Raw genomic sequence first — 27,652 nt, forward strand, 5'->3', positions numbered from 1 at the left:
AACTTACATATGTCACACTGGGAAATAGAGTGTTGACACTGCAGTGTGATGAGCTGTATGAAATTCTGGGCTCTAAAAAAGATTTTTCGAAGAGCTTCCTAATTTGTCAGTTCCAAAGATATTCTTGGTCTACATGTGAGGAACTTACCAGGCTTTACATTATCTTTGATCATTGGCTAAATGTTTAGTGTTTTATACCAGTAACAAACAGGATATAGTCCAGAAAGCAGAAAGCACAGTACATACTTCAAAGGAATTTATTACCAGAATCAGGTTTTTGTGAGCTTGTTGGAAGGGCTGAAGAGGCAGGCTCTGGACTGGGCTTTAAGGCTTGACTCCTGGGACATTGCAGAACTGACCCCCAGGGAGCCATTTCATCTGCTTCCATCTGGAAGAGGTGGGAGTGGGAGGTACTGTAGAACCGTTGAGTTCTGTAGCTGGTGCTGAAATGCTGCACTTGGCCATCATCACAGCTAGCATGAAGGTGAAGAGTAAATACTGGAATTCTCTTTTTCTTTTTTTCTTTCTTTCTTTTTTTTCCCTGTCTTTTGTCTTTTTAGGGCCACACCCGAGGCATATGGAGGTTCCCAGGCTAGGGGTCTGATCGGAGCTGTAGCCGCCGGCCTACACCAGAGCCACAGCAACACCAGATCTGAGCCAAGTCTGTGACCTACAACACAGCTCACGGCAACACCAGATCCTTAACCCACTGAGGGAGGCCAGGGATCAAACCCACAACCTCATGGTTCTTAGTCAGATTTGTTAACCACTGAGCCATGACAAGAACTCTGATGCTGGAGTTTTCATAACTTTGTCATTAGCAAACAGTGTCAGGAAGAAGATGGTCTTTGCTTCATTACTGCCTTTCGCAGATCCCACAGACACATCCCCTTGGTAGAATCTAATTCAATTCTAGATCCTAACATCAGGGAGGTCCAGGACGTATAGTATTTAGCTTTTCAATTTTCTTATGTATAAAAAGCCTTAGAAGGAGGGGAAAAAGATCTTGAGTGGTAGGTGACCATGTCCAGCATATACGACAAGCCAAAATGAATTCTGGATGGATTTCACAGTTAAATATAAACCATAAAATCATGAAAGATTAGACAAAAATATAGTGACATGTCATACAATGCAGTGATTTCCAAACTATTTTAGTAATGGCATCCAAAGAAATCTTATGAGAACTCAAATAAAATGTAAAACTGACAAAAATGGAAGTTCCCGTTGTGGCTCAGCAGTTAACCAAACCCGACTAGGATCCATGAGGATGCAGGTTCAATCCCTGGCCTAGCTCAGTGGGTTAAAAGGATCTGGCGTTGCCGTGAGCTATGGTGTAGGTTGAGAATTGGCTTGGATCTGGTGTGGCTGTGGCATAGGCCGACAGATGTAGCTGTGATTGGACCCCTAGCCTGGGAACCCCCATATGCTGCAGGTGTGGCCCTAGAAAATGGGGGGGAAGACCGAGCAAAAATGAATCTGCTTCAGGTGAAATGAGAATGAAATGGAAACAGGGAGAGGGTTGTGTTCAGCCCTGCCTTCTAAGAAGCATTACATTTGATAAGCTCAGATCAGCTCAGATCTCAAGTTGCTGTGGCCGTAGTGTAGACTGGCAGCTGTAGTTTCCATTCAACCCCTAGTCTGGGAACCTCCCTGTGTTGCAGGTGAGGTCCTAAAAAGCAAAAAAAAAAAAAAAAAAAAAAGATTTCAGGTCCTGAGCTTGGGTCATCCAAAGGCTTCCATGACGACTCACTTACCTGGCTGGCAAGTTAATGCTCCCTGTTGATAGGAAGCCTCAGCTCTTTGCCCTGTGGACCTTTACATAGGACGGCATGAGTGTCCACATGTGGCAGCTGATTCCCCTAAGCAGGCATCTGAGGGAGAGAGCAAGGTGGAATTGGTGGTATTTTTTACACTCACCTTAGAAGTCACTCTGTCATTTCAGCAGTATCCTGTTGGCGGCTCAGACCAGCCCCATTTGGTGTGGGAGGGAACACCACAAGGGTGTGGACTGGTGTTCTTGCCAGGAGGATTGCTTGGAGCTTGCCTTTCACAGTAACTGAGGAAGAAAATATAGACAGAGTCAAGTATATAGTTTGATATTTTCCAAATTGAGAACTGAAATACCCACATTTTAAAAAGTAAGAATTATTTGAGGAAAATAATTACATTAAATAGGACAAAGGGCCAAAAGCTTTATCCCATAAGGTATGAAGAGCATATTTACATTTCTAAGCATAAAGTCCAAGGGTCAGAGCTTATGAACAAACAGTTTATAAGAGAGAAAGTTAATAGTTGAGCACATAAAAAAATGTTTTACCCAAGTAATAATAGGAATGTACAGCAAAGCAGCAGTGGAGTGTCATTTTATAGCTTTTATAAAACTTGAAAGATAAGAGAGCCGAACTAGAGCTGATGAAATATTTGTCCTTTGCTGGTGGCACTGGGTGTTACATCATAGGGTTTGAAGCATGCTTGGCGGTGCATGTCTGCCTCTCAAGCTAAAAAATTATTTATTTCATTTCACTCACTAACTCTACTCTCAGGAATTTATTCTAAGGAATTAGCTTAAAAGAAGGAAAGAATCTATAAACATGAAATTATTCATTTTAGTGTTCTTAATAATTATTATGGGTAATTGTCTAAATGTTTACTATAGGGAAGTGGTCAGGTGGGGTATAGTGTATCAACTCAGTGGAATGCAATCAGTTTAAGGAATATAAAGTTTGCTTGAAAAAAATAATGAAGAAAAGTAAAACAAAACAAAAATTATACCCTAAATTAAAACCATGCAAGGGCTTTTTAGCTAGTTTATTTATTTTTCTTTTCTTTTTACGGCTGCTCTCAAGGCATATGGAAGTTCCCAGGCTAGAAGCCGAATTGGAGCTGCAGCTGAGGGCTACACTGCAGCTTGCAGCAATTCCAGATCCTTAACCCACTGAGCAAGGCCAAGGATCAAACCTGTATTCTCATGGATACTGTGTCAGGTTCTTAACCTGCTGAACCACAGTGGGAACTCCCTTTTTAGTTAGTTTAAAAAGGAAAAGTAGAATACGAAAATGGCTATTCTAGGATAATGAGATTATGGATGAGAAATTTTTTTTTAATACCTCCTCTCTCATTTTCCTTTGACGTTACTGATGTTCCTGTGATAAATTTCTTATCATTTCTTAAAACAAAATTATTTAGGGATAGAAAAGAGAAGAGAATTTAACCAACCTTTCTCTCATTGAAGAAAAATAAACATAACCAACTTTTAGAGGAAAGGGACAAAGCTTTTCAGAGTTAAGGGTGAATCGGCTACCCTAAGTTTTTGAGAATCAAGCTGATACTAACTCTTGGGAGAGGAAACATTTTTTTCAGTTACTATTAATCTGATCAAATAGAAACATTGCTTATGTTGTAGTTTTAGCTCAGTGCCTTAAATCATGAGCACATAACTCACTTTTTTGGGGGGTGCTGTGCCCATGGCATGTGGAAGATCTGGGCCAGAGATCAAACTCGCATCACAGCAGTGACCCAAGCCTGCTGAGCCACCAGAGAACTCCCAGAACTGATTTTTGAATGATGGGATTTTCATTATATATTTTTTAGTTATAAATGTAACACATTATTGTTTAAAAAATGAGAGCACAAGAGTTCCCTAGTGGCACAGTGGATTAAGGATCCAGCATTGTCACTGACCCTAGAACTTCTGTATGTTGCAGAGGTGGCCAAAAACCAAACAAACAAAAGAACAAAAACAAAAAATGAGAGCACAGAGGGTATAAAGTGTAAAATTTCTTTCTCGCAAAATATTTCTAGCTCCATATCCTAGGATGTTACAATTGTAAACAGTTTTTGTGTTATTCCAGTAATGGCCCAGGCATATTATGTATTCATATGCATACGAGCATGTGTACACACGTAGTGCTTTAATTAATGCAGGCTTAATAAAAGTTTGGAGTTTGTCACGCTTTTAATAATCAGACTGGGGTGGGGGGTGATGCACTAAATTCTGTTTAGCCCACTGAGAACTGAATTGAAGTTCCAGGTCCTGATGAGGCTTGTGTGGCAAGCTTCCAGGAGCATCTTGTTTTTCCTTGATGTTTTGATTTAAAATAGTTGCCTTTTTCTACATCATTCCTTTAGTATAGTTACACAGTGATTCTTGATTGTTTCATTTGTGCATTTCCCCCTTTATTAGGTCATCCATCCTGTTTAAAGTTTTCCCCCGAACTAACGGTTAGAGTGAAGGCCTTACGGTGGCAGTGCATCGAGTGTAAGACGTGCAGCTCCTGTCGAGATCAGGGCAAAAATGCGGTGAGTATCTTTGCTCTCCAGCTCGAATATTTCATTTAGAGGTAGAAGGTACAGCTGGCACTTTTCTCTAAGTATGGCTTGTTATTTTTCAGTCACTTGGTCCAGCACAATTTACAACAGTAGCCTCTTCAAATTACACATCATTAGTTTAGAATACTTGCTCACTGACACTTAGATTATTTCTAGGTAGTTTCTTTCTTTTCTTTCCTTCCTTCTTTCTTTCTTTCTTTCTTTCTTTCCTTTTTTCCTTCTTTCTTTCCTTCTCTTTCTTTCCTTCCTTCTTTCTTTCCTTTTTTCCTTCCTTCTTTCTTTCTTTCCTTCCTTCCTTCCTTCTTTCTTTCTTTCCTTCTTCCTTTCCTTTCCTTCTCCCCTTCCTTTCCTTTCCTTTCCTTCTCCCCTTCCTTTCCTTTCCTTTCCTTTCCTTTCCTTTCCTTTCCTTTCCTTTCCTTTCCTTTCCTTTCCTTTCCTTTCCTTTCCTTTCCTTTCCTTTCCTTTCCTTTCCTTTCCTTTCGTTCTTTCTGTCATATTTTTGGGGCTGCATTCACAGCATATGGAGGTTCCTGGGCTAGCTAGGGGTTGAATTGGAGCTACGGCTGCCAGCTACACCACAGCCACAACACCACCAGATCTGAGCTGTGTCTGCGACCTACAGCAGAGCTCACAGCAACTCTAGATCCTTAGCCCACTGAGCGAGGCCTGGGATTGAACCCTAGATACTAGTTGGGTTTGTTACTGCTGAGCCACAGTAGGAACTCTCTATTTCTCTGTAGTTTCTAAAGCATCTTAACTATATATTTGCAGAGACCAGCTACTTTCTCTTTTTTCTGTTTTTCTTTTTTGTGGCCACACCTGCAGCATATGGAAGTTCCTGGGCCAGGGATTGAATTGCAGCTGCAGCTGTGGCAATGATGGATCCTTTAACCCACTGCACTGGACTGGGAATTGAACCCGTGCCTCTGCAGCTACCTGAACCATTGCAGTAGTATTCTTATTCCACTGCACTGCTATGGAAACTCCAAGATGAGCTACTTTAAAGAAATATTCGTTAAACTTTTTTGAGTAGCATGGAGGTATTCATTTAGGAATGGTCAGTTATATTAATTACAGTCATCCTTTTTTCTAATAAAACAGACTCAAGTTAGCTTATATCTGACTACTGGATAAACTTGAAAGTAATGAAACTTTAGTTCTTTATTAAAGATGGATGAAGCAAAACTTTGCTAACTCAGACTGTCCATTTATTTACTCAGTTTATAATACAAGTTAAGGGACTTTCTATTATTATGGTAACTCATCTCCTTTATGAGATGGTTGAGGCTTCCTAGGTTTCATGAAGTCAGTATCCTGACATGCTTCCGTTTCATAAAATTAAGCAGACCTGTTGTTTCTCTTCTTTAGGATAACATGCTCTTCTGTGATTCCTGTGACCGGGGTTTTCATATGGAGTGTTGTGATCCACCACTCACTCGGATGCCAAAAGGTAAGAAGTACTGGCAGGATAAAGGGGTAGGTTAGTGAAAACACTTTTTAATCTACTTTTTAAAATGAAAGACTAGTTTGCCTTTTTCTATTTGGGGTTGTGTAAGGACGAAGAGAGCTGTCATCTTAGAGGTGGAGTAGTCTTTCTTTTTAGACATCCTAACATTCTTATGTGATAAGGATTTATTGTTTTCCTCTATTTTCAATGTTTTAGCATCCTTGGAGGGTAAAAGTGTTCATTTATAAATATTTGCCAGTCCTATAGCTTGAGGACAAAATGCTTGCCCTATGTAATATTTTGAAATCTCTCTGGGTTTTTTGCTTGTTTGTTTGTTTTGGTCTTTTGTCTTTTAGGGCTGCACCCACGGCATATGGAGGTTCCCAGGCTAGGGGTTGAATCGGAACTATAGCTGCGGCCTATGCTACAGCCACAGCAATGCCAGACCTTAACCCACTGAGAGAGGCCAGGGGTCGAACCTGCATCCTCATGGTTACTAGTTGGGTTCATTAACCACTGAGCCATGATGGGAACTCTAATATCTCTATTTTTTGAAAGGAAGAAGTGAAGCTGTATTAGGTCCTATTGATAATATCACAGCTCTTCACTTTTGAGGGGCCTAAAACTATTAGAGCCTCTGGTTTATTGAAAACCTAAAAAAGTTATAATTGCAAACAAATAGTGCCCAAATCAAGAGTACAGCTTAGTAATGTTATTCTACTGTTTTAACTCCTGTTCCTTGTGAGGTATTTAGTTGGTATAGAATCATGTGCTGATAACTTAGATAAGATGATAAGTTTCCATTTTATCATATGCAAAGAGTTTTTTAAAAAAGATCTAGTTAGTCTACCCTGCTTTGTCTCATAAATTCCATTTTCAACTCTGGTTTTGTAATTTATAGGTTTCTTAAGTAAAATGCTTATGAGATACTTGATAATGTCAGTTTGAAGAAATTTTTCCTATTGATGGAAAAATCAAGTTATTCCACTTCCACATTTTACTTGAGTGACATTGATTGTTACCTTCTGGAGAGTCTTACATTTGTATGTATTGGAAGAATAAGTATCCCTCTTTTCCCTGCCTCTTACATTTACTTGAAATCTGGGCAAAAGGCCTCCTGAGAATCCTTCAAGATAATAAAGATTTTCTTAGGAAGGACCTCATTCCTGTGTATTTAATGCCTACAAATGAAGATCTATGGCTGCTTAAAGCAGGAAACAGTTTATTTTTAAGTGGTTTCAGACTTACAGAAAAGTGGTAAAAATAGTAGAGAGAGTTCTCATTGTGCCCTTTACTCGGCTTCCCCTGATGCTAACACCTTATAGTTATTGAAACCTGGACACCGATGTGATCTGATTAACCTACAGACCTTATTTGAATTTCTGGTCCTCAGAATCCAGCCCAGGATATCACATTACATTTAGTTGTCCTATTTCTGTACTCTCTTCTAGTGTTAATTCCTCAGGCCTTGTCTTTGCTGACCTTGACACTTTTGAAGAATACTGCTCAAGTATTTTGTAGAAACTCCTTCAGTGTGGGTTTGTCTTTTGCTTTATCATGATTAGAATGAGGCTATGACATTGGACAAGAATACAGAAGTGAAGTTGTGTATTTAACGGGTGTAGGATACCAGTGTGTCTCATTCCTGTGATGCTATCTTGGGTCACCTGATTATAGTGGAGAATCTTCACAGACACCCTAAAGTTATGCTTTTTCTGCTTTGCTGCTCCATTAGCATCAGTTGTTGGTTCATGCACACACCATGTTTTGCTGTGGCGTTTGTTTGTGTAGTGATGATTTTTCTGTTTCTATCATTTCTTCTTACTTTACTAACGGTGGAGTTCTGCTGTAAGGAAGAGTGATCTTTTTCTCCCATTTATTTACTTATTCAGCTATTTATATCATTATGGTCTCATGGATCTTTATTCTATGGGTTATAGTCCATTGCTGTTATTATTCCCTTTTTTCTTTTCTTTCTTTCTTTTTTTTTTTTTGCTTGGATTGACCCAGATTCAGATATTGGGGGCTCCTTCAAGTTGGCGCCTGTGTCTTTTCAACATGCTTTCATCATCTTTTGGGCACTTCTCTATTTTCGGGTACCACAAGATGTTCCAAGTTATCTTGTATTTTCCCAGCTCCAATCCTGGAATGAGTCATTACTCTATGGGACCCTGGCTTCTTTTCTTGCAGAATAGTAATTAGAAGCCAATATGTGTGTAAAGTGAGAATCAGGGGATGAGCCCATGTGTGGCCTTCAGGACATTTGTGCATCTCTCCTAGTTATTTGTAGAATTTTGTATGTATATGTTTTTGGATTTATTTTTCTGGGGGGCTCTTACCAGATTTTCAAATGAGAGTTCTTGACCTGAAAGAGGTTAAGAACTTCTGGCTTAGAATATCTGAACTCTTTCTATGTATTTATGTCTATTGTGCTTTTATGTGGAATTTTCTTTCTTTATAGGCATGTGGATATGTCAAATATGTCGACCTAGGAAAAAAGGACGGAAACTTCTACAGAAGAAGGCGGCACAGATAAAACGGCGCTATGCTAATCCAATAGGACGTCCAAAAAACAGGTTAAAGAAACAAAACACGGTGTAAGTTGTACTTGTGGCAAGGTGAGGGGAGAAGAGGATAGGGTCTTCTCCATAGTGCAGGATTCACTTGTTTGCTGTATGAAAAGAAATTCAGTTGTTACAGATGGCATGTTTATGTAATAATAATGGCTCGCTCTTATTGAGCCGTTAATAAAGTGCCAAGGCCCTCACTGTTCTTAGTGCTTTATGTGTACTAAATCGTTTATTCTCCCAGCAGCCCAGTGAAGCAGGTACTGTTGTTACTCTTATTTTTCAAAGGAGGGACCTACAGCATAGTGATTAACTTGCATACTTTATAGTATGTGTCTGGCTCTTAACCACTGTCTTATATTGCTTCTTTTACCAAAAAAACAACAAAGAAAAAATTATGTTAATGAAGCATTTCACGGATTCCTCTCTTGATGTAGTCTCAGGAGTTTAGATGTACAAATTGCTGGATAGTTTCTTCTATTGAGGTCATAGCTAAGTCCCATTTCTATGTCCTGATGTAAAAGAATGGGAATTTTTCATCTATTAGCAGAAATCAGGGGTATAATTATCTCTTGTGGACTGGAACACTGGGGTATATCTGGAGGAGGTGGGCCAAGATTCAGTAGCTGATTCTCTTTTTGAGGGAGTATCTCTATAGTAGTTCACCTTTGATGATATGTAAACTATCTTTAGGTCTGTAAACCTCTCTTCTTTTTTTTTTTAATTTTTTTATTACAGTTGATTTACAGTGTTCTATCAATTTTTGCTGTACAGCAGGGTGATCTAGTCACACATATATTCTTTTTCTCACATTGTCCTCCATTGTGTTCCATCACAAGTGACTAGATATAGTTCCCTGTGCTGTACAGATCCACTCCAGATGCAATAGTTTGCATCTGTTAACCCCAAACTCCCCGTCCATCCCACTCCCTCCCCTTCCCTCTTGGCAGCCATAAGTCTGCTGTCCTTGTCTGTGAGTCTTAAACCTCTCTGTATTCTCACAAAATTTACCCACCTTGTTTACAGTTAAGACTGTCTTGAAGGTGATATAACTGTAACCGAGTGGGCATTAGCAGCTTGAAATACACAGAACCAGTATTGTAGTTTATATTTTAAATCTTAAGTCAAGCTTTAATTTTCCTATAAAAAGATCTTTTCTTTTTTGTTTGTTTGTTTGTTTTTAGGGCTGTACCACGGCATATGGAGGTTCCCAGGCTGGGGTTGAATTGGTGCTGTTGCCTATGCCACAGCAATGCTGGATCTGAGCCGAATCTGCAACCTACACCACAGCTCACGGCAGTGCCGGATCCTTAACCCACTGAGAGAGGCCAGGGATCGAATCTTCGTCCTCTTGGATGCCAGTCAGATTTGTTTCCACTGAGCCACGACAGGAACTCCTCTTTTTCTTTTTTTAAATGGCTGCACTCACGGTATAAGGAAGTCCCTGGCTAGGGATTGAATCCATGCTGAGCTGCAGCTGTGGCAATGCCAGATCCTTTAACCCACTGTGCCAGGGTGGGGATCAAACCCACGCCTCTGCAGTGACCTGAGCTGCTGCAGTTGGATTCTTATCCTACTGTGCCACAGTGGGAACTCCTAGAAAGATCTTTTGATTCCTGACTTGCAGAGAGTAACCTGTCCTTATGCTTAGAGGTGAAAGTATACTCTGAGTTGCTGCAGAGATCCCAGGACTTCATACTTGGAAGCATCTTAGTTGTCCCCTGGCATAATTCTCATTTTACAGATGAAGACACTGTTGTTTACAGAGAATGTGAGTTGTCCAAGATGTACAGCTAGTAAGTGGCAAAATTGTGATTCAAATATATCTTCTGACTCCTGGCTTAAGATTTTAACACTATAAAATGAATAAACTTCCCAGAAATAGATGGGATCATATAATACTTCTCAATCATATAATATTTGTAGTTTATGGAATATTCTTAACACTATAAATTTTTAAAATGTACATTGTTTACTATGTGTTATATATTAAATAGAAACCTTATGAAGATTTCTTTTTAATAGTTACCCTTTTCCCTGTTTGATCCTTTAGGTCAAAATGTCCCTTCAGCAAAGTTCGAACAGGCCCTGGAAGGGGTAGGAAACGTAAAATCACTCTCTCCAGCCAGTCAGCATCGTCCTCAGAAGAAGGCTATCTAGAGCAAATAGACGGCTTGGACTTCTGCAGAGATGGCAGTATCCCCTTGAAGTTCAATAAGAAAACCAAAGGGCTCATTGATGGCCTTACCAAATTCTTTACCCCTTCCCCTGACGGGCGGAAGCCTCGAGGGGAAGTGGTAGACTACTCCGAGCAATACAGAATCAGGAAAAAGGGCAGCAGAAAGCCAAGCACCTCAGATTGGCCCACAGGTAAATGTTCGTTCACTTAGAAACAAAAAGTGTGCCCAAGTGTATTATTTGGAATAACATTGGTTATCTGGAGTAGAATTAAATTTAATTATTAACAATTGGTTATGGAATATAAGAACATGTTAAAGGTATGTATTTAGGCAACGCTCAGGTGATAACTATGGCAGGAATTTAGAGGTTAGAGATGAAGTTGGACAATGGACAAGTAGAAGTTTTAGGTGAAAGAAGGTGCTTTTTGGTGGAACCACAAAGAATCTGCCTATAGAAATTTGGGGTATAATCTTGAATCCAAGGATAAGTTCATTTTTCATAAATTACAGAATAAGGCATGTGATGAACATGATGGTGCTTACTTTATTCCTGAAAGGGAATTAGAGTATTGGTAGGTAGATAAAATGCTGTTGATCTAAGCATAAGTAAAAGACCAAAATTATATACAAGTATGATAAGGTGATGGATTTTTCTACTTCAAATCTTGGCAAATAGAGTTGTAATTTTTCAAGGATTATTCTTAAAAAGAGGAAGAAAGAGCCATAGCTTTAGAACTTTTGCTTATGTATTAGGCTAAGTTCCCTAGTTTTCAAAGTAGAAAACATCTGTGGGAAAGAGGTAAAAGTGTAACTAATGCTTGATGTTGGAGGAGAAAATTTTGATTAGCTGTCCACATAATTAGAGCTGGCCTCATCACTATTGAGTTGAGAGAGACTAAGCATGTGAAGAAAGTAGAAAGGACTCTGAGGGAAGTAGAAAGACAGGTTGGACTCTGGGATCACAAGGGCCAAAAGCTGTAGTATCTCATGTGCTGCATAAGAATTTCTTAACTTTGACTTCCTTCCCCTGAATGTCCCATTGGTGATTGTATTCACCACTTTCTCATTTCTCCTTATATAAATAATTGGTCCAATGCAGAAGAGACAAATGCTCATCTTTGTCAGGCCCCCTTTTATTCAGTATTGATTGGCTTTTCACCAGAATGGCAGTCAGCTAATTACTCTTTAAGCATTTGAGTACTTTCCATGTCTTTATTAGCTATGTAGACTGTAGTTAAGCTCCACTCTGAGTATGTTTATCTAAGAAAATATGCTGGTCATTCAGGTTGGACTTAGAAGGAAAGACTCTCATAAAGCAGATCCCAATAAAAGACTTTTTTTTTTTTCTTTTTAGGGCCACACCTGCAGCATATGGAAATTCCTGGGCTAGGGGTCAAATTGGAATTTCATTCATTTCATATGCCACAGCCACGCAACACCAGATCTGAGCCACATTTGTGACCTGTGCTTCAGCTTGTGACAATGCCAGATCCTTAACCCACTGAGCGAGACCAAATCAAACCCACATCCTCACAGACACTGAGTTCCCACTGAGCCACAATGGGAACTCCTAAAAGACGTTTCTTTTTTTTTTTTTTAAGTGTAGTTGATTTACTGTGTTGTGTCAATTTCTGCTATACAGCTGATAAAAAACACTTTTGAATTAACCATCTCATTGGAGATGGATTATTAGAAGAATCTACTGGAACTTTAGGAATAGAAATTATTAGAGCAAATGTATAAAGTATATGGAAAAGCATTGTTGAGCTTAGGCAGTCATGTGAGCTTTCGCTGTCATTGGCTCTGCCATTTTCTTTATGAATTGGAGTCTAAGAAGCAGGCGGCCTCATCTGATACAGTGCTCCTGAATGTTGTGCTCGGCTGTGCCTGCATCCTCTGTGCCATGCACTAGGGGGCATTAAAGGCACAGAGTATCATCAGAGTATGTTTATATTTTTCAGCTTAGGAACATTGTCCTTTTTCTTCTCACACTAAATGAATGACTGTATGTGCAATTGATTTTAAAAGAACAGTCAACCAATTGGTTTTTTCAGCCACATTCATACAGAGAGGAAGTGAGACCACCATCACTGTCATCCTCAAATGCAAAGATAATGATGTACTTAATCCTCCAACACTCCTTTCACTCAGTTCTTTGCCCTTTGGAGGGAGGTACATCATTTAGTGGGTGATTATTACAATTTCTCATACTTACCCAGAGGATTATCATCTGTGATCCTCAGGTTTTGGAGTTTATCCTTTAAAAGGGTCCCCAGGGGAAGTTCCTGTGTGGTGCAGCCCGTTAAGGATCTGGTATTGCCACAACTGTGGTGCAGGGTTATATCTGTGGTGCGGGTTCAGTCCCTGGCCTGGGAACTTCCACATGCTGTGGGTGTGCCTCTCCCCACCCCTACCCCAAAAAGAACCCAGAATGTGAGGGGAGTTGGGGGTACTTCCAATCAGTTAAGACCGCTATTTGAAATATATATTCTTGGAGTTCTGTCGTGGCGCAGCGGAAATGAATCAGACTAGGAACCATGAGGTTGTGGGTTCAATCCCTGGCCTTAATCAGTGGGTTAAGGATCTGGTGTTGCCATGAGCTGTGGTGTAAGTCACAGACACACCTTGGATGTGACGTTGCTGTGGCTGTGGCGTAGGTCCGTGGCTACAGCTCCAATTAGACCCCTAGCTTGGGAACCTCCATATGCTGTGGGTGCGGCCCCAAGAAGACACAAGATTAAAAAATATATATATATGTTTGCTGGGATAAGAATGCATTGGCCTTATTAAGATTGCAGAATCATTGAGAATTTTAAAGGGAGCAAAATTTCCCTGTTTTGTTCCAAAGTGATGAAAATTATGTCTTGCTATAAAACATAAACTTTTTCCATACTACCACAGAATGAAAAAGCAATATTTGCATGTTGACATGTTAAACTCATAATAAGTTTTATATTCATGTTGTTTCAAAATAGGTACCATATTCTCTAGACCTTTTGCCTATTCTGCTTTTGTATGTATGTATGTATATACTGAAATATCTCTTTCAATGAAAGGTATGTGATATTCTTAAGAAGCTTTAAGGTCAATTCAGGGTTTTCATTATAAGGCAGATATAAGATGTACATATTCTTTATTGACTAGTATCTTTCTAGGAATCAGTTTAGTGTTATCCTCTTCTCTGTTACATAATAAAATTCAGACTTTCAAAATTTCATCTAGTTTATGTACTAAACTAAAGGTAGTATTGATAACATGTGAGCCCTTTTTTAATGTGCAGACAATCAGGATGGCTGGGATGGCAAACAAGAAAGTGAGGAACGGCTTTTTGGGAGCCAGGAAATCATGACTGAGAAAGATATGGAGTTATTTCGTGATATTCAAGAACAAGCACTGCAGGTAAAGTTGAATATTCAGATTGGACATACAGTCTGTTCATGGATGAGAAAGAGGTTGATTATATTATGGTTAAAGCAGAAATAGTGATTTATTTATCCATTTCACCTGCAAATAGATGTGATTTGTGCATGTACATAGTTCTGCTGGTTAAGATGTTCCTTTCAAACCCATGATAACTGGAGATAAGTTCCTTGCTTTGGCTGCCAGTGTTAAATGAGCTAGTTTATTTATTTCCTGTCTTATATATAAAGAAGAGTTTAGGATTTGACCCAACCAACAGACAATATATTCATTAATTCAAGAAATATTTATTAAATGCTTCTGCCTTAATTCTTAGTCACACATAGCAAGATATAAATGTACACACACAGAACCTGCTTATGTGCCAGATGCTAGAGATGCCAGCTACAGCCTAGGAGAGACTAGTAAGTAGATCATTTCCTTAATATGGAAGTTGAATTATAGGATCCATGGAATTTGGGGATCGTAGGAGACAAGCAGGTACTTCTGCCTGGGAAGGTTGGAGGAGGATTTAGTGAGGGGAAATACCACTTGTCTTGGTCTTACTATATGGAATTTTATCAGGATGACAAGGAAGGGTCCCATATAATCAGGAGGAACAAGTATGAAGATTTGAAAATAGGGGACAATGTGAGGACCATAGAGAGTAGATAATGGCAAGAGATAATTTGGGAAAAGTGAAGGAGTAGGTCTTTATAATCTGCTTTTGGATTGTGTTTATCTTTTGTCTTTTCCTTCTTTTCCAACTTAACATGTGAGCCAAGTTGAGTTCTCTATCTTGAAAGTAAGAATTCATAAGGCTGATGCTGGGGATGCCGGTTGTGCAGGTGAAACTCTTTGGATTAAGAGACCCATTGGTGAATAGGTTGTTTATGTGGGTTATTATATATTTTTGAAAAGCAGAAACAGCAGTATAAATAATCAGCATTTACTCATTTTACCATCTTACTATTTAACCAAGTATTGGCTTTGAGTGAGATGGGTCTGGGTTCAAGCCTTGCTCTGTGGTTTACTAATTTCTACTTGGGGCAAGTTGCTTCTTTTTTACCTGACAATAAGTAAAACAAAGCATTAGAGGTACTGAAGTAGAAATTTACATCATATTTAGCGAGAATTCAAGGGAAAGAGTAGTTTGCTCTTCACTTTTTAAGAACTTTTTTTTCCTGAAGACAAAGCAGACATAATACTAATGCTTTTTACTTCTACTTCTTTGTATTTCCTAAAATCATGGACATTCTCTTACGTGATCCAGCCATCAAATCAGGAATTTAACACCAATGAAGCATGTTATCTAATCTGGAGATTTTATTCCAATTTCACCAATTGCACCACTAATGTTCTTTAAAGCAAAAGGGGAAAAAAAAAAAAAAAAACCTTGTCCTGGTCCACTGTCCAGTCTAGGACCATATCTTTCTTTGGCTTTTATGTCTCCTTCATCTCCTGTTAACCTGGAGCAGTATCTCAGTCTTTATCTTCCAGTCTTTATCTTCCATGTCCTCGACATTTTTTTTTCTTTTTAGGACCACAACTTCAGCATATGGAAGTTCAAAGGCTAGGGGTCGAATCAGAGCTACAGCTGCCGGCCTACACCACAGCCACAGCCAAGCCAGATCTGAGACCTACAGCAGCACCGGATCTTTATTAACCCACTGAGCAAGGCCAGGAATTGAACCTGCGTCCTCATGGATACTAGTCGAGTTTGTTACCACTAAGTCCCAATGGGAACTCCTCCTTGACATTTTTGACATGTGCAGGTCATTTATAGACTGTCTGCGGTAGTGATGTGTCCTCAGAGCATTATACCAGGAGGCACGTGAAGTTCACTTTGATCACTTGGTTATGGAGGTATTCTGCCTTGTTTCTTCTCTGCAGAATCATTTGCCCTCTGTAATTAAGTATTTTGTGAGGACACATTTTGAGATCATGTAAATAGAACATTTCTCATCCCACTTTTACTCACTAGGTGTTGCATCCACTGGTGATTCTTGCCTGAAACCATTACTTTGTTGGTGGCTTTAGATGGAATTAGAGGATTTTCTAATCATCTTAGTGTAAGCCACCATCATCTCTTGCTTGGGCTGTTGTACTGTTTCCAGACTCATCTTCTTGCTTCCACTCTTGTCCCTCACCCCACTCTCTAGTTTGTATTGTTTGTTTATACAGGTCCAGAGTAGATGTTTTCAAACATAACCTCTTTCACTCTTGCTTGACCCACTGTGACCCTGTACCTGCCTCCCTTCTCAGCTGCTGTCCTCCTGCTCAGCCCTTGTTCACTCTACTCCAGCCACAGGCCTTCCTCTCTTCCCCAGACACATCTGGCACACTCCTGCCTTGGAGCTTTGCTCTTGTTGCTCCCTGTGTGGGTTGCCCTTCTTCTGGTCCTGATGTCTCCTCAGCTCACTGCTCACTCCATTTAGGTCTCTGCTCCTGTCACCTTACCAGAGAAGCCTTCCGGATCCCAAACTGAAATAGCAAACATTTATCCCCACTGTATGTGCCCTCCTGCCTGCTTGCTTGTCCTGCCTACTACTTATCACTTCCGAAATGTAAATATTCAATTCTGGAGTACAAGTGCCTTGAGAACAGGTTCTTTCTTTTTGGTCACTGCTTTATACTTGGACTATAATAAAGGCCCAGTAAATATTTTTTCAATAAATGGATGTTTGAATGAAATTTTCTGCTGGGAGAAATGGGCCAGGAGTTAGAATAATTGTTGTGTGAAGAGAAGGATGACTAGGGAGAGTTAAAGGGGTGCTGAGCCTTGCTGAGGCCCAGTGGAGACAATATAAATTTGTTTTGACAATGATCTGGCTAATTGTGTGTTACTTCCGGTGATTGTCCATGTATGTATATGGCACCATGGAAATAGGCAGCTAGGTATTTGAATTCTGGTCTGCTTATTTGGAGTGCATTAAAATTCTGATGATGGTGATATTTCTCCACAAGGTTCATTCATTCAGAATTCATGTGCCTGGTGTGGAACTAGAGCTGTAGAGTGAACAACAGGTCATGGATGCTGCCTTGATGAAGCCTTCAGTCTGTTTAGTGAGACAGATAGTAAATAATCAGACAATTAAATCTAATTACAATCTGATAAGTGATAGGAAGGAAATATGCAAGTAGTGAGCAATTATAGGAGGGACTTCCTGGTCCAGGTTTCTGGGATTCCTCTTTTAAGGTGGTGATAATATATACAGAAATCTGAAAGATAAGGAGAAAGTCCACAAGGCAAAGAGCTATTGAGAATAATATTCCAGATCTAGGGGGCTGCCCGTAAATATCTTTTTTAAATTAAAAAAAAAATTTTTTTTCTTTTTTTTTTTTTTTCTTTTTTACCATGCTCATGGCGTGAGGAAGTTCCTGGTTCAGAGATTGGGCCTGTGCCATAGCTGTGACTGGATCACTGCAATGACAATGCTGGATCCTTAAACCACTGTGCCACCAGGGAACTCCCTGCCTGTAAACATCTTGAGGCATGGGAGAACTTGGTAAATTTGAGGGACTGCTTAAAGAAGGCCAGTATAACTAGAGTATGGTGACTTAAAAGAGTCACAGGAGCTGAAGCTGGAGGGATAGGCTGAGGACGTAAGTTAGGATTTGGGTTTTTATTGTACCTCTAGTGGGAAATCATTGAATGATTTTTTTTTAATTCTTTTCCATTATGGTTTATTACAAGATATTGAATATAGTTCCCTTTGCTGTACAGGTCTTTGTTGTTTATTTTATATATAGTAGTATGTATCTGTTAATCTCAAACTTCTTAGTTATACTTCACCCTCTTCCCCTTTGGTAACATAAGTTTTCTATGTTTGTGAGTCTGTTTAAGTTCATTTGTATCTTTTTTTTTTTTTTTAGATTCCACATATAAGTGATAGCATATAATGTTTGTCTTTGTCTGACTTTAGTGTGGTAGTCTCTAGGTTTATCCGTGTTGCTGCAGATGGCATTAATTCTTTCTTTTTTATGGCTGAGTAGTATTCCAGAGAGGGGGCAGGGAGGGAGTAGGAAAGAGTGAGTGTATATTTATGTACATGTGTACATGTGCATACACCACATCTTTAACTGTTGAATGATTTTTAGCAAGAAAATAGAAGGATCAGCTTTTTTTGTTGTTGTTACAAGGATCAGTTTTGCATTAAAAATTTTTTCTTGACCACTTCTTGATTGGAATTAGGCAAGAATGGAAGCAGGGAAAGCAGTTTAGGGGCTTTTTCAATGATCCAGATGAAGAAAGATCAAATGAGATGAGGGCTACATGGCATGCGGAAGTTCTCAGGCCGGGGATCGGACGTAAGCCACAGCAGTGACAAAACCAAATCCTTAGTTGTTAGGCCACCAGGGAGCTCCAGATCATCATATTTAGTAACATGGGGGTGATCTTGAGAAACTGTTTATATAATGAGGAAGGGTATAATTGGAGCAGGGTCAGGAAGGAATGGAAGAAGAGAAATTGGTTATAGAAGTAATGTGTGGCTACTCTCGAGATATTTTCCAATGAAGGGGAGCAGGAAGGAGATAGTTGGATGGAGATGTAAAGGCAAAGGAAGGTATACTTTTTTAATATAGGAAGATAATAGGAATGATCTAGTGAAGAGAAACCTGATAATGCAAAAAAAGAAAGGAAAATTGTTGGAACTATGTCTTTGAATAGGTAAGAGGAAGTGGGGCATTGGCCTTGGGCAGGGTCTCTGGGCACAGGGGTGGACATTCAGATGTGGCCTGGAAAGCTACAGAAACTTTCTCTTGATTGCTTCTTAGAAAGCAAAGGCATTGCTGAACATGAAGACAGGGTACAAGGTACTGGAGGCTTGAGGGACAGCAGAGAGTATGAAATACTCTTTTAGGAGAGTGCAAGAATGAATGGAGTAGAGAAGCGTCACTGAAGTTAGTGGTTATGAGTTATAAATTGAGACTAGTTAGCGCAGTTGTGTTTTTCTCTAACCATGTTCAGATGTGAAGATAATAACTTAAATTGTGTTGGAGAATTGAATTTATCCAGAGTTGGGATTTTTTTGAATCAGGAGATGAGAAAAAAAGTTAAGGATACATGCAGAGACGAGGTACAGTAAAAGACCTTGAAGCTAAGCTGGATAAGGAGAAGAGGGAAGCCTCAGGAAAGTGAAAAGCTGGTAGGATCATGGGTTATCAGTCCTGTGGAGGGAAAGAATGAAAGAGCTGAAGACAGGATCCCAGATTTTATCAATATTTACTGGTAAAGCAGAGAAGTGCAGAAGGAAAAGGCATGGGGCAAAGAGACAGGAAATAGCATAGTCACACCTAGAATTCTGAGATCCAGAGTCCTGAAAACTTAAAAAATTATTGTGGTATAATATATGTAACATACAATTTATCATCTTAATTGTTTTTAGGACTGCAATTCAGTGGCATTGAGTACATATACAGTGTTATACAACCATCACTATCATCCATCTCCAGAACCTTTTCATCTTCCTGAACTGAAAGTCTGTACTCATTACACACTAACTCCCCATTTCTCCCTCCCCCATCCCCTGGCAACCACCATTCTACTTTCAGTCTGTGAATTTAACTACTCTTGGTAGACCTTACAGAAGTAAGTGCACTCGTCCTTCTGTGTCTGCCCTATTTTACTTAACGTAATGTCTTCAGGGTTCATCCATGTTGTAAGCATGTATTAGAATTTTCTTCCTTTTTAAGGCTAAATAATATTCCATTGCATAGACTGTGTCTTATTTTTTTTTTTCCTTTTTATGGTCCCAACTTCAGCATATGGAGGTTCCCAAGCTAGGGGTTGAATCAGAGCTGTAGCTGCCGGTCTATGCCACAGCCACAGCAATGCCAGATCCTAGCAGAATCTGCGATCTACACCAAAGCTTGGGGCAACGCTGGGTCCTTAACCCACTGATCGAGGCCAGGGATCGAACCCACATCTGCATGGGTACTAGGCAGATTCTTAACCTGCTGAGCCACAATGGGAACTCCTAGACAACGTCTTTTTTTAATCCATTTATCCATCATTGGACACTTGGGTTGCTGACTATTGTGAATAATGTTGTTATGAACATGGGTATACAGATAACTGTTTGAGTTCTAGCTTTCAATTCCTTTGGCTCTGTACCCAAAAGTAGAATTGCTCATTTATATGATAATTCTGTGTTTAATTTTTAGAGGAACTGCCACAGTGTTTTCCACAGTGGCTATACCACTTTACATTTTCACCAGCAGTACTCAGGGGTTCCAGTTGCTCCACATGCTCTCCAACACTTGTTATTTTCTGGTGTTTTGGTTTGGCTTTTTATAGTAGCCATTGTAATGAGTGTGAAGTGATCTCATTTTGGTTTACATTTGTATTTCCCTGATGATCAGTGATGTTGAGCATCCTTTCTTGTGCTTATTGGCCATCGGTATGTATAACTTCTTTGGAGAGTGAAAAAACAATTATAACTCATTTTATAGTAAGTCTCATTTACCCTTATTCAGTTGTTGGCAAAACATGATCTGAACTGACTTAGGACACTATATATTCTTTATTACTTAACTTAGTTATTTAATGTGAATGTTTGTACACTTTGCTAAAGAAATATTGATGTACCTGATTATGGAGTGTTGTCCCCAATCCTGCTGGGGCTGTTGATTTAAGACACACACATGTATTGTAGTACTTTTCTAAAATGAGAAGAATTCAGAATTCCAGAGCACATTGTATTCCAAGGACTTTGGATAAGAGACTGTGGACTTGTAGCTTCATTTCTTTGGAAAGTTAAGTTCCAGTTCAAAAATAATTATACACAAACTTTTGGAATTCAGAAATTAATTAGTTGAAGGTACCTATACGTCACATCTCACCATGTACTGTTTTGTTCTGTCTTTGTGCTTCACTTTTTTTTCCAGTTTAAAATTTTTTTAAATATTATGACTGCATCCACAGCATATGGAAGTTCCCAGGCCAAGACTGAATCCGAGCTGCAGCTACAGCCTATGCCACAGCTGCGGCAACACCAGATCCCTGCCAGGCTGGGGATCGAACCCACATCTCCACAGCGACCTTAGCTGCTGCCATTGGTTCCTTAACCCACTGCACCACAGTGGGAGTGGGAGTTCCTTGCATCTGTCTCTTAACTTCTCTGAGCCTTGTTACCCCCATCTCCCCACACACACATTGATTGTGGGGATTACCTGAGTTCACAGTGTAAGATGCTGAGTCTGCAAACTCTATATATGCTGACTCTCCTTAAAAAGTTCATGTTTCTTACATTTGCAACATGTGAACTCATTCTTACATGTCTCTTTCATCATGTAACTTTTAATCCCTAATTAATAGAATTAATTTTTATTAGTTTTTATAGGAACGTGTTCTAACAAAAACATGGCTTCTTCCCACATTTCACATTCTCATACTGATAATAAGGGTACGGTCCTACCCTCCACTCCTGCCTCAGAATGTCATTTCCCATGGAGAATAGAAAACAAAGGTCGGGCAGGGTACATCAGTTGTAATTTCTGTTTTGTATCTGATCTGGACTTGGGATCTCTCTATGCAAGAGTGATCTCTGTATATTGGAAACTAAAATTAAATAAGTCATTTAACAGAAGTGGAGGTTTTTCAGAAGAGCAATTAACAATCTTTTCTCATAAACTCCTGGTGATTAAAATTTCATTATCTAGAATAGGTGTATTTAAAGTCACCTTTTGGGAATTCCCTGGTGGCTCAGTGGGTTAAGGATCCAGGGTTGTCACTACTGTGGTACGGGTTTGATCCCTGGCCCAGGAATTTCTGCATGCTGCGGCATGGCCAAAATAAGTAAGTGAGGTTACTTTTTGGTTTAGCCCAATTACTAGTGCATGTAGTACCTCCCTTACTTTCTTGGATTAAAATGTCCATTCTGGCCCAGAACATGTGTTACCTTTTAAAGATTTGGCATTTTCAAATGAGAAGCAGGGCACAGAGTAGTAGAACCTGAGTTAAAAGTTTAAAAAATAATAATTTGTGCTCTTGATTGTATTAGATAGCTGCACATTTGGAGAGTTGCCTGTTTGATGAAATTTTGAGTGAAACATAAAAATAAAATGACTTAGCAAAGATAACCTTGTAATTCTGATTTGACAAATTGATTTTGGCCAAGACTGGGTTAATTTAGTGTGGTGTAGATGCAGCTGTTCCTTTCTCAAGGCGCAGAGCCTTTGTTAACTTCTAAACCTCAGTGAACGGAAGCACACTGGCTCAGAGGCTTTCTTTCACAAGGGAACTGGAGGTGGTGGTGACAGGTGGGTGTGCGAATTTCACAGTGTGGAAGAGCCAGGGTGAGTGAAGGCAGGAGAGGTCTGCCGTGGGTCTAGAGTTACACAGACTGTCTTGGTTGCGGTGATGTGCAAACAATTGTACTGGAGCTGGATGTCCACTTTCACGTCGGGCATCCACCTGGAAGAGCGCCAGGCAGTGGATGGGAAAGCTCTCAAACAACAGGCGGTGCCACAGCAGGTGTGTGCTCTCAGCTTCTCTGCTTCCTATGTGGTCTCAGCTCAGAAAGTTAGATTGGTTTCTTCTATTGTTTATTCTGATACTCTGTACTACTGTTCTTGTTATTTTTGACCTGTGAAGACATACTAAAAGACACTACTTTATGAATTGGAATACTTGATTCTGAAATGTTAGCCAAAAGAACAGTGTGCTTAGACTCTTTTGCAAAGTCCTCTTTTGGTTTTGAGAAACAGAAAAATCTTATTTTAATCCTATCTTGTGGTTTTCTTTTTGATTTTTGCCTTCGGAAGAGCCTCAGTGCTCCTTGGTGTCAAAACAGTTTATCCAACTAATAGATGTTTGGCTTTTGTTTTGAGGTGTCTAAGGGAGGGTGAGGTTTCTCCTGGCTGTGCTCCAGCATGAAACCTGAGATCAGTCCCTTGGCCTTTTATAAAAGGGAATGGTTAGAAAGACTAGGGAGAGTTCTCAAATGAGTTGTAGTGAAGAGGCTTCATCCTTAAATGAATTTATATAAAAACAGTGAATAAAAAAAAACCTCTGACATCCTTCTTAAAAAAAGTCAGTTGATGTTTATAGAATATCCATGATAAATATACATGCTTATATGGTATATGTCCTATACATAACACCCCCATGGGCAAACATTGTTTTATTGTACTTCACTTTATTATGCTTCACAGATAATTGTATTTATTTTTACTCTGAGTTGAGTAAGTTCATCAGCACCATTTTTCCAACAGCATTTGTTCATGTCTTTCTGTTGCATTTTGGTAATTTTTTGCAGTAGTTCAAACTTTTGCATTATTTGTTATGGTGATCTGTGGTCTTTGATACTACTCTGGGACTTGCTGAAGCCTCAGACGATGCTTAGCATTTTTTAGAAATAAAGTATTTTTAAATTAAGGTATGTGCATTTTTTTAAAGTCATAATGCTACTGCACACTTAATAGGCTATAGTATAAACGTAACATTTATATGCACTTGGGAAACCGAAAAATTCATGTGACCAGCTTTGTTGCAATATTCCCTTTTTGCTGTGGACCGGAGCTGAGTCCACAGCATCTCTGAGGTGTTCCTGTATACATGTATGCATATTCATGAGTCTCTTGCTGTATTGGTGCAGAGCAAATCAAATTCCCTTGAATTTAAGGTTTTAAAACCTGATGTTGTAGTCATTAACAGTGGCTTATATTTGAACTGCTTATGTGGAAGTCATAAAGGCTTTACAGATTACTCCTTTTTTTAAGATAATGTAATTCCAGAGTTCCTTGGTGGCTCAGCAGGTTAAGGATCCACTGTTGTCATTGCTGTGGCTCAGGTTGTTTCTGTGGCATGGGTTCCATCCCTGGCCTGGGGACTCTTTGGGTGCAGCCTGTAAACAAACAAATAAATAATCCTTTCTTTTTAAAAAAGATACTGTAATTCAGGTCATTGCAAGATTAGATGCATAGAGATTACTTTCATTATAAGCAGAAGGTAGATTAAAAAGGGATAAAAATATGTGACTAACAAGAGTATTTTTTCTTTTGGTCAAATCTGTGAAAAAAACCACTAATGAATTGGGGCACTATAAAGTTAATTGAAGACTCCGTTACTTGTTTTGTTATATTTTTTTAATATTGTTCTTAACATCTGCTTTGGCAAACTGAAAGACAAGTCCTTTCTGTCTGCATTGCTGTGGCTATCAGTCAGGGCCCCTCCTTGTGGCCTGGGCAGGCAAGCAGCCCTCCTCCCACCCCATCTCATCTCTCCGAATGCCTGCAGTGTCTCTTTAATATAACCAAGGCATCAAGGAGTGAGGTTGCTTGAGTCAAGTATTCTCAGTATTATTAAATATGGAAAATGCAATGTCACCAGCTGGATTTGGTCCTGAGAGATTTCCTAGCATTTTTATTCTTTATTGGATACTCTACTTAAAGAATAATACAGCTTATTTCAAAACTTGTTAGCTTGTTCCTAGCTTTTTAAATTCTACTGTGGAATCCTGACAAGGCAACACTTAGACTCAGATGGGTGTTTGGTTTTGTTATCCATTTCAGGGTATGTAATTTAGCTAACCTCTGTAATGTGTTTTCTGACTGCACAGAAAGTTGGAGTGACTGGTCCCCCTGACCCTCAAGTCCGCTGTCCCTCTGTCATTGAGTTTGGGAAGTATGAAATTCACACCTGGTACTCTTCCCCATATCCTCAAGAATACTCAAGGTATGTTTTGAGATACCATTTACCTTTTGTTTATAGATTCATGGAACTCCAGCACCTGAAGGGTACCCTGTGGGTTAAACATATGTTCAAAGTACGGTCATTACATAGCTTCTTACCTACTTAGTGACATGGTTTGTCTGAAATATTAGCCAAAATAATTATACCAACATTGATTTATTTAGTGCTTTACAGTATACACAGTGCTTTAACGTAGGTTATTTCTGAGAAGCTGGGAGTAGGCTGATATAATGGTTAAAAAAAAAACCCCAAAAACTAGAAGTCAGTATTTTTTTTTAACTTTCTCTTTCCATGTAGCTTAATAACTTGTTTGTCTGGTTTCCAAGTCTAACAGAAATAGAAAAATAGGAGTGAGAATATTTTTTCAGACCCAGATCTCAGTGACAAAACAAGAAGAGAGAGAGCAGACCCCCAAGAAACTAACACATAAGCTCAGGAAACACAGCAACTGAGAGCTATTTCTTAAAGTGTCAGTTACCCCCAAACTTTGTGAGAGATCTTCAAGGCAATATTCTGTTGATTCCAAAGAAGAACAGCAATATTAATTTGTTATAAATATATTTCTGTATTGTGTATGTATTATATATAACATATACATAAAACACACAGGCACGCATGTGCATGCACGTGCGCGCACACACACACACACACACATACAGTGTTACAAGAGGAAAGGAAATTCCTACCTACAGAACACAGGTGTGCAAGTCAGTTTCCTCCGCAGGAGTTCTGGATAGCCAAGATCTTGTATGATCAGGAACAGCAAAGCTGAGGAGATAATTTCTTCATTAGGTTTAAAACAGATTATTACTGTCAGCTGTTGCAGGGGTTGTAGTGCCAAGATTGGAACCACAGACCCCTTTTCCCTTTCCTTCAAGGAGAGGAGAAGAAACCAGTTGATTCAGGAACGGAGAGCAGGCCGGTCTCAGAAGAATTAGGAGGCTCTTGACTTTTAAAATATTAAGTCTCATTAAAAATTTTGCTAGAACCTGACTTCTTAATCAGGTTTGAGGGAATAACTTATCAATGAAGGAGTAAACAGATATTTCCAGCAGAAAAATAAATAACAAGAAGTGTAGTAGGAATTGTAATAGAAAGCAGCAATAGGATAAGAACTGTAAAATTTTTCACCTTTCTTAATTTCTTAAGTAGAATTGTAGATGTTTTCTATATATTTCCTTATCTACCATTGTGGAGGGTTCCCAGAATTTTTCATCAGAAAATATTCTGTAATTTAATAAATTCATCAGTACTTAGGATTTTTCTATCTATGTATTTATAATTAATTGCACTTTTAGAAAACCACATATATATTTAAATGAGTTTAGGCATGTTTCACTTCTGAGTTCTTTTTTTTTTTTTTTGTCTTTTTAGGGCTACACCTGCAATATGTGGAGTCTCCCAGGCTAGGGGTCAAATCTGAGCTGTAGCCGCTGGCTTACGCCACAGTCATAGCAATGGCAGATCCAAGCCTTGTCTGAGACTTACACCACAGCTCACTGCAACACTGGATCTTTAACCCACTGAGTGAGGCCAGGGATCGAACCTGCATCCTCATGGATGCTAGTCAGATTCCTTTTCACTGAGCCACAACGGGAACTCTGTGAGTTCTTTTATTTTTATTATTATTTTTTCTTTTTCTTTTTACGGCTGTACCTGTGACATGTAGAAGTACCTGGGCTTGGGGTGAGTCAGAGCTGCAGCTGCAGGCCTGCCACAGCATTGCTGGATCTGAGCCACATCTGCGACCTGTGCTGCAGCTTGTGGATCCTTAACCCTCTGAGTAAGGCCAGGGATTGATCCTGCATCAAGAGACAGTTTTGGGTCACAGAGACAGTATCGGGTCTTTAACCCACTGAGCCACAACATGGACTCCCTACTTCTGAGTTCTTTTAAAATTGAGTTGATTGAAATGTTTAGAGAGCTTATGTTTTCCAAATAATAAACTTGTATTTTTACTTTGGTAATGACTATTTATTATTCTCTGCTAAATTGCTTCTAAATTATTTTCTCATTAAAGGTCTTAAACACTTTTAAAAATTTCCAAGTCCTAAAGCATGCAAAAACAAAACAGTTGGATAAGTAAAAATAAAAAAGACAGATCACAAGAGTAAAAATCATTTGGGGAGTGGGATCATGCATTACCTCCTGTAATACTCAGATATTTGTGTGTGCAATGTATGTTAAGTATTCTTACATCCTTGACTTTAAAAACAAAAGCAAAACCCAAATGAAACAACAGCAGTAAAGTAATAATGCTACTTCATCTGGAGCAGTGTGATTGTCTTAGATATTGAAGAATATAAACCAGAGTTTTAACCCTAGTTTTCTCCAACAGAGCCATGTGATTCTCACACATGGCAAACAGGTCCATAAAGGACCCAACTTTGCCTTTTAAAAATGACGTAAATGGGCTGAAGGCAAGAGGAATTGTGGTCATAGGGTATCCTTTATTCCCGAGCTATTTAGAACCTAGCTTCTTAACAGCCGCTTTGCTCCAAGATCATAGTAAGATCCTAAGAAGGCAGATTACCACATAATTGAGTAGCTTAGGAACTTTGCTGCTTTTGATCCTGTTGCTGATTTGATTTGATGCATCAGTTATGCACAGCCCTAGTTACTAAAGAATAGCATCCTTGAGGTCTTTGGGTGACTTAGATATGAAGTAAAATGGATGAAAGGAGAATAAAAATATTCATAGTATTAATTACAAATAATAACATCTATAGTTATCATTGACTGAGTTTGCTACAGGACTAAACAACTCTGGAATAATTCTGTGAGGTGGATATAGCTATCTTTGTTTTATAGACCAGGGCCCAGCAAATTATTCGAGATCATGCAGCCTATAAATGGTAGAACCAGAATTTAATCCCACTTTTCTCTTAGCACATGGCCATCACCTTTAACCACTATGCTTCACTACTCCATGTAGCATTGCTATCTAGATTGATCTCAGATAGATGGCTTATACCATAATCTTCAACTTAAGTAATATTTGATATAATCTTTATTGTTATATTAAAAT

General features: G+C 39.1%; 1 protein-coding gene across 5 annotated transcripts in view; it reads left to right on the plus strand.

Annotated features, from left to right (window-relative positions):
- The window catches only part of KAT6A (lysine acetyltransferase 6A), a 107,943-nt gene that overhangs the window by 52,616 nt on the left and 27,675 nt on the right, over nt 1-27,652 (plus strand). For 4 of the 5 annotated variants that reach the window (XM_047771797.1, XM_047771798.1, XM_047771799.1 and 1 more), the window contains 6 exons: nt 4,187-4,302; nt 5,701-5,782; nt 8,241-8,376; nt 10,400-10,716; nt 13,807-13,925; nt 24,491-24,606. In XM_047771797.1, the coding sequence (XP_047627753.1) occupies nt 4,187-4,302; nt 5,701-5,782; nt 8,241-8,376; nt 10,400-10,716; nt 13,807-13,925; nt 24,491-24,606 (886 nt within the window). The remainder of the gene's footprint in view (nt 1-4,186; nt 4,303-5,700; nt 5,783-8,240; nt 8,377-10,399; nt 10,717-13,806; nt 13,926-24,490; nt 24,607-27,652) is intronic. The other variant, XM_047771800.1, reaches the window with a different exon arrangement.

Source organism: Phacochoerus africanus, chromosome 3 (assembly GCF_016906955.1).
Source record: "Phacochoerus africanus isolate WHEZ1 chromosome 3, ROS_Pafr_v1, whole genome shotgun sequence".
NCBI classification, from domain to species: Eukaryota; Metazoa; Chordata; class Mammalia; order Artiodactyla; family Suidae; genus Phacochoerus; species Phacochoerus africanus.